The sequence below is a fragment of the Carcharhinus amblyrhynchos genome, chromosome 33 (assembly GCF_965287045.1).
Source record: "Carcharhinus amblyrhynchos chromosome 33, sCarAmb.v2.hapA, whole genome shotgun sequence".
Classification (NCBI taxonomy): domain Eukaryota; kingdom Metazoa; phylum Chordata; class Chondrichthyes; order Carcharhiniformes; family Carcharhinidae; genus Carcharhinus; species Carcharhinus amblyrhynchos.
Window position 1 is genome coordinate 22124307 of NC_137356.1, and position 12531 is coordinate 22136837.

At 46.3% G+C, this 12531-nt stretch overlaps 1 protein-coding gene across 1 annotated transcript; it reads left to right on the top strand.

Moving 5' to 3' along the window:
* The first annotated feature begins 9131 nt into the window (after positions 1-9131).
* On the top strand, positions 9132-12154 carry LOC145360962 (putative G-protein coupled receptor 139). The gene is made up of 2 exons (XM_080216466.1): positions 9132-9228; positions 11244-12154. The coding sequence occupies exons 1-2, from the start codon at positions 9132-9134 to the stop codon at positions 12152-12154; spliced, it is 1008 nt and encodes a 335-aa protein (XP_080072592.1).
* The last annotated feature ends 377 nt before the right edge of the window (positions 12155-12531 follow it).

Genomic DNA, 12531 nt, shown 5'->3' on the forward strand with positions numbered 1-12531 from the left:
CGGGAGGGGAGACACAGCCCATTCCTGAATCTCCCACTCTGCCCCGACCGCCTGGCCTCTCAATGGGACCCCATCCAGCTAACTCTACCCCCCCACCCCCGCTCCCCGCAGTGCTCAGCCTCTTGAAGTTCACTCCACCATCTGGTCAACCCCTCAGAAGACTGGCCACGTCCTCAGCTCCGATATGGACAGAATCCCAGGGAGGAGGCGGATAGGGGAAGCCTTCACAACCCCTTTATTGCCAGGATTGCCCTGACACGGTGACCCCTGCCAACCCTTCTGCCCGAAATGGTGATGCTGGGACCCCCGTCCCTGGCCCTGAGTTGCTCTTATCTGAGCCACCAAGTCCTCTTGGGTTGACCCTCCAACCACGGAGGGTGCTGGCTGCCTGAGTGCTCACCTCCGAAACTATCCCCCCCCCCACGCCCCCTTCTCGGGGGTGAAGGGGCACGAAGGTGAAGGTTCACGGTAAGGTTGAGCAGATGTAAATGGTGCCAGTGTGACGCCACTCTGAATATCCAATCAGGAGAGAGTGTTCACTAATGATATGCTAATATATTTAAATGTGTGACCTGGGGTTCGGGGGCGTGTTTCACACCACTCCACCGGCGAGGGGGCTGGGGTTACTGACTGGACGGCCTGGTGACACGGTGGTTAGCACTGCTGCCTCATAGTGCCAGGGTCCTGGGTTCGATTCCCCGCTCGGGTCACTGTCTGTGTGGAGTTTGCACATTCTCCCCGTGTCTGCGTGGGTTTCCTCCGGGTGCTCCGGTTTCCTCCCACTGTCCGAACGGCATGCTGGTTAGTTAGGTACATTGGCCGTGCTAAATTCTTCCTCAGTGTACCCGAACAGGGATTGGAGTGTGGCGACTGGGGGAATTTCACAGCAGCTTCATTGCAGTGTTAACGTAAGCCTTACTTGTGAAACTAATAAATAAACTTGATTTGATTGTGTTTTCTGAGTGTCTCCAGATTTTGAGCGAGCGTCGTCATTCCCACGGACGGAGATTCCAAAGAACAAAGAACAGAAACAGCCCGGGAAACAGGCCCTTCGGCCCAACGAGCCCGCGCCGCCATTTTAATATTACCAGTACCCCCCCCACTCCACCCATGACCCCTATCTATTGTTTTTATGGCAATCCACATTGAGGGAAACTAATTTAGGATTACTTCCAATCAGCCTAACAGCACATCTTTGGGGTGTGGGAGGAAACCGGAGCACCCGGAGAAAACCCACGCAAGCACGGGGAGAATGCACAAACTCCCACAGACACCGGCCCAAATCCATGTGTCTGCACAGCAATCAGTGATAGTCACTGAGCTGTCGTCTTGCCCAGCATCTGGTCCAGTTTAGGCACACACTAACGACATGAAGCACGAGGCCAATATCGAACAACCAAGAGCAGCCCCAGTGCGACCCATCGTGTGTATGCCCCTCCTTGGACAACAAGGCGGACCGACTTAAAACCTGTGAATGAAAAGAGAAAAAACATTATTAACATCCCATATCCTTTTCCATTACCAGGGTCGTCCCACTGTCTATGAACTTTATTTAAAACAATCTCCTATATCCTCCCATCTCCAACCCACTCATGTGCCTGTCTAAGTTACTCTTAAACAACTCCAGTGTGCCTGCCTCCACCACCTTGCTTGGCAGAGCATTCCATACCCCCACTACCCTCTGTGTGAAAAACCTCCCTCTAATATCCGTGTTATACCTCTCCCCCCTCACCTTAAGCCCATGGCCCCTCGTACTGTGTGTCTGTAACATAGGAAATAGTTTACCTCTGTTTACTCTATCTATACCCTTCATAATCTTACATTACTCGATTGGATCCCCCCTCAGTTGCCTTCTTTCAAGGGAAAACAGCCCCAATTTGCTCAATCTTTCCTCATAACCCAGTCCTTCCATACCAGGCAACATCCTGGTAAACCTCCTCTGCACTCTCTCCAGAGTCTCCATGTCCTTCCGGTAGTAAGGCAACCAGAACTGGACGCAGTACTCCAAATGCGGCCGAACCAACGTTCTGTATAACTGCAACATTAGACTCCAGCTCTTATATTCTATACCCCTTCCTATAAAAGCTAACATACCATAGGCTTTCTACACAACCTTCTCCACTTGCACTGCCACCTTCAAAGACTTGTGCACTTGCACCCCAGGTCTCGCTGGGTTTCTATATTCCTTACGGGCTTCCCCTTTATCATGTAACTCCCCCCTACATTATTCCAGCCAAAATGCATCACCTCTCATTTATCCGGATTAAACTCCATTTGGCATGTATCTGCCCAATATACCAGCCTATCAATATCCCGTTGTATTGCCAGACACTGCTCCTCACTGCCCGCCAATCCAGCCATCTTGGTGCCATCTGCAAATTTGCTGATCACACCACCTACCCCCTCTTCCAAGTCATTTATATACACTACAAAGAGAAGAGGTCCCAGTACCGAGCCCTGCGGCACACCACTAGTGACAGACCTCCAGCTAGACAAGGACCCTTCCACTACTACTCTCTGTTTCCTCTTTGCAAGCCAGTTCTCCACCCATCTAGATAGCTGGCCACGTATCCCATGAGCCTTAATCTTTTCTACCAACTTACCATGAGGGACTTTGTCAAATGCCTTACTGAAATCCATATAGACGACATCATCCTTTGTCGACCGTTTTTGTCACTTCCTCAAAAAATTCAACCAGATTCGTAAGGCAAGACTTCCCCTTTACAAAGCCATGCTGCGTATCCTTAATCAGATCGCAACGCTCTAAGTGCTCATACATCCTATCCCTAAGAATCATCTCCATCAACTTGCCTACCACTGACGTTAAGCCCACCGGCCTACAGTTACCCGGGCTATCCCTCCTACCCTTTTTAAACAATGGTACCACGTTCGCTATCCTCCAGTCCTCTGGGACCTCACCTGTGTCCAAAGAAGGGACAAAGATTTGCATCAGAGGCCCAGCAATCTCATCCCTCGCGTCCCTAAGCAGCCTAGGATAAATGCCATCGGGCCCAGAGATTTATCAGTTTTATTGCTACCGAGAAGCCATAACACTTCTTCACTCGTAATCGATAGTTCCTTCAATTGGTCTACAGCTCCCTCGATGACCGTACCAGACATCAAGCCCCTCTCCTTCGTGAATACCGACGCAAAGTATTCATTCAGGATCTCCCCCATTCCCTCAGACTCCAAGCACAACTCCCCTCGTCTGTCCCTGAGAGGACCAATTTTACCCCTAGCCACCCTTTTGCTCCTAACATAGGAGTAAAACGCCTTTGGATTTTGCTTAATCCTACCTGCCAAAGCCATTTCATGCCCCCTCTTTGCCCTCCTAGCTCCGCTTTTGAGATCCCTCCTACTCTCTCTGTATTCCTCCAACGCTCTCTCCGTTCCCAGCTGCTTAGACCTGACATACGCCTCTCGTTTCTTCCAAACCAGGTCTTCTATATCTCTCGTAATCCACGGCTCTCTAATCCTACCTTTCCCATCCTTCCTCCTAACCGGCACATGCCTTTCTTGGACCCATTGCAGTTTTCCCTTGAAAGACTCAGTCTCAGTTGACAGTCTGTGTGGAGTTTGCACATTCTCCTAAAGGAAAAAGGTGTGCGGTTTGGGTTGGCTGGCCACACTGAATTGCCTCTTAGCCCCCGACTCTAACAGGGTAAATATGCAAGGTTTTGTGGTTTGGGCCTGAGTGGGGTTGTCAGTGCAAACTTGATGGGCTGAATGTGAGGTAATGCATTTTGGAAGGTCTAAAACAGATAAGAAATATACAGTAAATAGCAGAACCCTTCAGAGTATTGATAGACAAAGGGATCTGGGTGTCTCGGTAGACAGGTCACTGGAAGTGGCAATGCAGGTGGAGAAGGTAGTCAAGAAGGCATCCAGCATGCTTGCCTTCATCGGCTGGGGCACTGAGTTTAAAAATTGGCAAGTCATGTTGCAGCTTTATAGAACCTTAGTTTGGCTGAACTTGGAATATAGTGTTGAATTCTGGTTGCCAGACTAACAGAAGGATGTGGAGGCTTTGAGAACATAGAACATAGAACACTACAGCACAAACAGGCCCTTCGGCTCACAAGTTGCACCGATCACACTGAAACCTACTAAGCCATAGACCTATCTATAACCTTCAATCCCATTAGATCCCAGAGACACATCCAGAAGCCTTTTAAAAGCCCCCAGCGAGTTCGCCTCCACCACCACCGACGGCAGCCGATTCCACTCACTCACCACCCTCTCAGTGAAAAACTTACCCCAAACATCTCCTCTGTACTTGCTTCCCTGCAACTTAAATTTGCGTCCTCTCGTAGCCACCATTTCAGCCCTGGGAAATAGCCTCTGAGAATCCACCCTATCTATTCCTCTCAACATCTTATAAACCTCTATCAGGTCGCCTCTCAACCTTTGTCTCTCCAGGGAGAAGAGTTCCAGCTCCCTCAACCTATCTTCATAAGGCATGCCTCCCAATCCAGGCAACATCCTTGTAAATCTCCTCTGCACCCTCTCAATAGCTTCCATGTCCTTCCTATAGTGAGGCGACAAGAACTGCGCACAGTACTCCAAGTGGGGTCTGACAAGGGTCTTATAAAGTTGCAGCATTACCTCCCGACTCCTCAACTCAATCCCTCGATTAATGAAGGCCAGTACACCATACGCCTTCTTGACCACATCCTCCACCTGCGAGGCCTTCTGCTCCTCAACACTGCTAAGACTCCTACCCTTGATATTGTATTCCTTCATCCCAAAGGACCTGCCAAAATGGACCACTACACATTTATCCACGTTGAAGTCCATCTGCCACTTCTCCGCCCAGTCTTGCATCCTAACTATGTCTCACTGCAACTTCTGACATCCCTCCAGACTATCCACAACACCACCAACCTTCGAATCGTTGGTGACCTTTCTAACCCATCTCTCCACTTCCTCATCCAGGTCATTTATGAAAATGACAAACAGCAAGGGTCCGAGAACAGATCCCTGGGGCACTCCAGTGGTGACCGACCTCCATGCAGAAAAAGACCAATCCACAACCACTCTCTGCCTTCTGCAGGCAAGCCAGTTCTGGATCCACAAGGCCAAAGCCCCTTGGATCCCATGCCCTCCCACCTTCTCAAGAAGTCTTGCATGGGGGACCTTATCAAACGCTTTGCTGAAGTCCATGTAAACCACGTCCACCGCTCTTCCTTCGTCAATGTGTTCAGTCACATTTTCAAAGAACTCAACTAGGCTCGTAAGGCACGACCTGCACTTGACAAAGCTGTGCTGACTATTTCTGATCATTCTAAACTTCTCCAAATGCTCATAAATCTTGTCCCTCAGAATCCTCTCCATCAACTTACCAACCACTGAGGTTAGACTCACTGCTCGGTAATTTCCCGGGCTATCCCTGTTCCCTTTCTTGAAAATAGGAACCACATCCGCAATCCTCCGGAACCTCTCCCATCACCATCGACGACGCAAAGATCATCGCCAGGGGCTCTGCAATCACTTCCCTCACCTCCCACAGTAACCTGGGGTACATCCCATCCGGTCCCGGTGACTTATCTATCTTGATAGAATTTAAAAGTTCCAACACATCCTCTTTCTTAACATCCACATACTCAATCTTTTCAGTCTGCCGCAAACCTGTAGTACAACCCCCCAGATCACTTTCCACCGTGAATACCGAGGCAAAGTACTCATTAAGCACCTCTGCCATTTCTTCCGGTTCCACACAGACTTTTCCCCCTTCACCTTTTATCGGTCCAATCCCTTCTCTTCTCATCCTTTTACTCTTCACATATTTGTAGAAGGCCTTGGGATTCTCCTTAATCTTACCCACCAAGGCCTTCTCATGTCCCCTTCTGGCTCTTATTTATTTATAATTATTTATTATATAATAATTATTATAATTTTTATTAATTATATAATAATTATTATATTATAATGTTATAATTATTTATATATAAATAATTTGCAGGAAAATGTAACTGGTTTGTTTGGTAAGTTTGCAGACAGCACAAAGGTTGGTGGATTTGCGGATCGCGATGAGGACCATCAGAGGATACAGCAGGATATCAATTAGTTGGAGACTTGGGTGGAGATGTGGCAGATGGAGTTTAATCTGGACAAATGTGAGGGAATGCATTTTGGAAGGTCTAATACAAATAGGAAATATACAGTAAATGGCAGAGTATTGATAGGGAAAGGGATCTGGGTGTACAGGTACACAGGTCACTGAAAGAGGCAATGCAGGTGGAGAAGGTAGTCAAGAAGGCATACGGCATGCTTGCCTTCCTCGACCGGGGCACTGAGTTTAAAAATTGGCAAATCATGTTGCAGCTTTATAGAACCTTAGTGAGGCCGCACTTGGAATATAGAGTTCAATCCTGGTCACCACACTACCAGAAGGATGTGGAAGCTTTGGAGAGGGTGTAGAAAAGGTTTACCAGGATATTGTCTGGTATGTAGGGCATCAGTTATGAGAATATGGAAGTTGAAGAAAGTTTGTTTGTTCCCACAGGAATGACGGAGGTTCAGGGGTGACCTGATAGAAGTCGACACTGTCAGCCGACAAGGCCTGTGGAGGATCATGTCAATGTTCGGCTGCCCCCCCAGATTCATTCAGATGGAATGCCAGTTCCATGATGGTACGATGGCCAGAGCACTGGACGGCAGAGAAACTTTGAAGGCTTTCCCAGTCACCAATGGTGTCAAACACCCTGACTGTTCAGCATGATGTTTACTGCCATGCTGAATGATGTATTCCAGGACAGTGTTGCTGGAATCAGCCTCAAGTACAGAGTGGATGGGAAACTCTTCAACCTGAGGAGACTTCAAGCCATTATCAAAGTGAAGGAGATGGTTCTGAGACACTTCCTCTTTGCCGATGACTGCGCCCTGTTTACTGGCTCAGAGCCAGAGATACAAGTCAGTATGGACAAATTTTCCACAGCTTGTGACAACATTAAACCATCAACATTAAAAAGACTGAAGTCATGCACCAGCCTGCTCCTCATGTACCGTACACAGAACCCATAATCACAATCAAAGGACAGAAACTACAGGCAGTGGACCAGTTCACTGATCTTAGCAGCACCCTCTCCCAAGCAGTGACTATTGATACAGAAGTTAACTGCAGAATAGCAAAGGCAAGTTCTGCTTTCGGTAGACTGCGCTCCACTGTATGGGAATGTCGAGGAATCAGCTCACAAACAAAACTGAAGGTCTACAGCACCGCGGTACTCACTACCCTCCTGTATGCCTGTGAAATGTGGACTGTCTATCGAAGGCATGCAAGACAGCTCAATCATTTCCACATGACTTGTCTTCGCAGAATATTACACATTAGATGGCAAGACAAAGTACCAGACACTGAAGTTCTCTCTGGAGCAAGTCTACCATCAGTCCACACACGGCTGATGAGAGCACAGACCTGGTGGGCAGGTCATGTCATTGTTATCGGACAATAAATTTTCTGAAATAGAGTACACAATATGGAAGCAGAGTAAAGTTGCACTCAGAGCCTCCCCACTAAAGGTCACAAGGGAACAGACACAGACTCGCAGGCAAGGACATGCTTTTAGAATGAAAATGAGGGCTCGCACACAAAGGGAAGCGGACAGGATGGCACCTACAGGATGGAAATTAAAAAGTACACCCCCATCCAACCAAATCAACACCTCTGCTCTAATCAAGCAACCCTCTATGGAGAAACCTAAGGATTAGCATAACTAAGGAAGCATCCCTGGTCCCACAAACTTCCTGAGATCAGTCAAACACCCATTGTTCAAACCCCGGAGATTCTAGACCATTAATAAACCCATCAGACAGAAACCATTAACACACACTTAAAAACATCGTTACAATACTTGAAGACATCGAAACAGGATGGTCAGAGTCGAATACTGGAAACAAAACATTAGTATTTGAATTGTACAATGTATTGGAGTTCAGGTATAACTGTAACCCATTGCGGCGGGTCTTTAGAGTGCTTTCCGAACAGTTCGGTCTCTCTGTCCTGACTGCACCTCCGTCGATGTTAAAATAAAGCTGTCCCGCTGTTGAACCTGACCCTGAGTCCGGAGTGATTGTGTCCGCCCACTCGCGCTAACATCATCCATTTGCTGGACGAGCGCATATCCAAGCAGCTCCTTTTTGGGGAACTCTCTGCTGGAAGACGCTCGCATGGAGGGCTGAGGAAACATTACAAAAACACACTAAAGTCCTCCCTGAAGTCGCTTGACATAAACACGACCACCTGGGAAAGACTGGCACAAAACCGCCCTACCTGCTGCTGCCTCACCCACAAAGGCTGTCAAGCTTATGAAGCAAGGTGCAGTGCTGAAGCACAACTTAAACACCAGTTGCACAAATCCAGAGCCACCAGCGCAACAACTACAGTGCCCACACAAATCTGCCCAATATGTGCCAGGACATTCCGTACCCGAATTGGCCCTGATCAGTCATCTTCGGACACACCGCAACCAGCCTCAAAATGACTCATGGTGTCGAGGTCCTGATGGATGAACAACAAGATTGTGAGGCATGGACAAGGTGGACAGTAAGAAGCTTTTTCCCTGGGTGCAAGAGTCACTTACGAGGAAGCAGAGGTTTAAGGTGCCAGGGGCAAGGTTTAAAGGAGATATACGAGGCAGATTTTTGACACAGATGGTGGTAGATGCCTGGAACCCATGGTGGGGGAATTAATGGAAGCAGATACAACAGTGAGTTTTAAGGGGCGTCTTGAAAAATCCATGAATAGAATGGGAATAGAGGATAAGATCTGCGGAAGGGGAGAGGGTTTGAGTTCAGTCGGGCAGCATGGTCGGTACAGGCTTGGAGGGCCAAAGGGCTGTTCCTGCCCTGTAAATTCTTTGTTCTTTGGTTGTTGTTATTTGTTGAACGCTTTCCCTTTCTGTCCGTCCAGTGTCTGCTTAGCTGCATTTTTGAAAATCTCAGAGGGTTAGAATTGAAATATTGAAAACATTGTGTTTGTTTATTCATTATCAGTAATTTTAATCCCCAGAGAAACTCCTCTCTGTGGATTCCACTCCCACATAAATGTGAGGCTTCTTTCAATGCCCTTCCACAATGCCTCAGTAACCTCGAGTGCTGACTGGTTCACTCTCTGCTGCCAAAGTCGAAACATGCTTCGGGAATTCTCAATAACCATCCGTGTGCTACTCACACTCTGGGAAGTGCAGAAGATATATTATCCCATCATCGCTGCTCTTGGCGTTCCCTGTAAGTGTCGCTGTTAACTCCATGCATCATGTTTAACTGTGGCATTTCTCCTCTGTACCTCCGGATTCCTTTCACTCTCTCAGCTCATTGATGGTCCTGGTAAGTAACATATGCTGAATGAGTGCTGTTGATGGTGAAGAAACATGAAGTATGAACTTATTGGAAAAGTTCCCGCTGGGCCACATTTTAATCCAGAAACCCACAAACTCAGCTGACATTAGATAAACTCTCAATAAAATAACGAATGTTCTGTAAAAGTAATAATCATTGATCACTTAATCTCCTGCAATAATGTACGCTCTTCCATATAACCAGTATTTATGGGAAACATGTTGGATTGACAGAGATTTTGTGAGCTAAATCGCAAGTTGCCATGTTCAGTGTGTTCTATGTATCTGTCTAAATGTGTCACACTGGAACATATCTGCCTAATTCTGTTTGTTACACGATCACCTCCTCACTTTGCCAGATGTTTCTTTCTTTTACTGAATTGGCGTGGGCATCTGTGTGTTCAGCATTTATTGCCCAATCGTTCTTGCTCTTGGGACAGTGCAGATGAAGCAGCTTTTGCTCTGCTGCTATATTTTGTGATATAGGAGCGCCAGCAATTCCAGACTCCACGGACTTTTACTTGGAAACCATGAAGGAACAGCAGTATATTCCCAAGTCAGGACACGGAATAAAATTCTGATGCTTGCTGTACCAGGACATAGCAAGCTTTGATAGTTTAACACATCATTTGGACACAATGCCTGATGTAAAACTGCATGTTGCTCTTTGCTCAGTTATGTTTTCAAGACTTTATTTGCATTTCCAAGTCTTTATTCTGCACACATTTTCAGATGTAGAGCAGCAATGTGACAGAGTTGTGATAAATATGCAGACAAAGAGTTGAACATCAAATCCCTGCCGTGCAGAAGGAGACCACTGAATTTGCACGGATTTGCTGACACAGCATCTTACCCGGCCCCCCTCCCTCTCCCCTTCACAACACTTAAGAAGCATTTAGAGGAACACTGCAAACACCATTGCATAGAACACAATGCAGGAAGTGCTGGGAAATGGGACTGGGCTTTTGCGTGCATCATCACACGGGGCACCGCATCTAGAAGTAGCACGTTTCACCTCCACGTTTCTGAGTTAGTCTGAAAGTGTAGCAAAATACCCTATCATTTTTCACACAGTAATTGGATAAGTTGTCCATGGATGTTGCCTGATGTGGCTCTGTTGGCAAGGATGCTGAGATTTCTATGTTCCTCTTCCAATAATGCCAACTTTAATCTCCCCTGAACAATCTGCCTCGGCAAAGCTGTTCCCTGGACAAGCTCTGACTCAATGGAGTGTGGGGAGGAGGAGAGTTTGATGGCCCAGCGCTGAACTGGACTGTGAACCCGTACTGTTTCCACATTTGTGCACTTTCCTCTAACAATCGGTGAGCAGTGATCACAGGAATATCCACGCCCCAAATCTCCCTCCCAGGCAACAGCAGCCTGATATCTATTACAGTGAAAGCCCAATTCTACACAGCTTTCAGTTCTTTCCAAGTTTGGGTGATTGCTGCTTTCACAAACAATAGCTTGTTATTTTCTACAAGATGGAGCAGCAATCCCCCATCTCAGGAATGACATTTCTTAACGTTTGCAGCAGATTCTGAAAGTCGTGGTTTGGTGCATTGGCCGTGCTAAATTCCCCCTCAGTGTCCCCGAACAGGTGCAGAAATCTGGCGACTCGGGGATTTTTCATAGTAACTTCATTGCAGTGTTAATATAAGTGTACTTGTGACACGAATAAATGCATTTTAACTTTAAGAACTTAGATTATGTATCTATTATGGATAGTTTGATCCTGTTTGGTTCTTTATTTCACAGTCCATTGCTGCGTTTGCAATGCCTGTCTCTAACAGGAGAAACTCTCACAAAGGAGACACTCTCAGTATATGACGTAATGAAAATTCTAATTTCAGACTGAAATCTCATTGAATACTGCTGCTTTTTCTTTTGCAAACTCCCTTACAGTGAACTTAGTGACGATTGTGATCCTATCTCAAGGACGATGTGGTCTCTCGAAATGTGTCGCTCGATACCTGGTATGCATGGCAGTGGCAGATCTACTGGTTATTATAGTTGATGTGATACTCAGACAGATTCCCATTGCTCACGCCACACACTTCCTTTTTGTACGGAACATTAAATTATGTAATATACACGGCGTCCTGCTTTATGCAATAACTGACTGTTCAGTCTGGTACACAGTTGCTTTTACCTTTGATCGATTTGTGGCAATTTGTTGTCAGAAGTTGAAAGCAAAATATTGCACAGAGAGAACAGCGACCATAGTTGTGGGAAGCATGACGGTGCTGTTCTTATTGAAAAATACTTTCTGGTATTTTATTTTGACCAGTGAATATCTACTCTTTAATGTTCCTTCGTTTTGTAACGTGTTAGACACCTTTCTTTTTTCTAGGGTATGGGGAGCAGTAGAAACAATACATTATATTTTAACTCCGTTTGTTCCTTTCTTTCTGATCCTTCTGCTCAATGCGCTGACTGTTAGACACATTCTGGTATCGAGCGGGGCCCGGAGGAGACTCCAGCTCCACAGCAGTGGGAAGAATCCCAGTGATCCTGAAATTGAGAAGCGAAGAAATTCCATCATTTTACTCTTTGTCATCTCGGGAAATTTTATCTTGCTCTGGGTGGTGTTTCTGGTGAATTCTATACACTTGCGAATAATCATGATGCACGATAATGTATCATTTGGCATTTTTGATGTCCTACAAGAAATCGGTTTTATGCTTCAGCTTTTGAGTTCTTGCACAAATACCTGCATTTATGCAGCAACTCAAAATAAATTCCGTAACGAATTCAAGTCAGCGCTGAAATATCCCATCACTCTGATCTTGAAATGTTGCTGGGGAAACAAATAGAATTTAAAACATGCCCAGCTGGCTCCGGGAATAGAAACAAAGAGCAAAACATCCCGTAATCGATTGCTATTTCACTGTTAGCTTCAACAAATATGCAGCAATTTGACTTCATGCGAGAAACTGGATAAATCATTCCAACCTTTAACATGTTAATAAAATAAGATAAACAAACAACTTTCCACCTGGATCAAATAATCTACTTGTTCTTTCTCTTGTTGTATATTTTTTATTCATTTATGTGATGTGGGTGTTGCTGGCTGCAACCAGCATTTATTGTCCATCCCAAACTGCCCCCCATTTCAGAGCACATTTGAGAGTCACCCACACACCTGGAGATCTGCAGTCTCATGTTGGCCAGATCGGGTAAAAATGGCAGA

Excerpts from the sequence above, each read along its gene's own strand:
- LOC145360962 (XM_080216466.1), top strand. The coding sequence starts at position 9,132 with ATGCTTCGGGAATTCTCAATAACCATCCGTGTGCTACTCACACTCTGG. Across the intron at positions 9,229-11,243 it reads CGCTGCTCTTGGCGTTCCCT|TGAACTTAGTGACGATTGTG; the intron begins GTAAGTGTCGCT and ends ACTCCCTTACAG.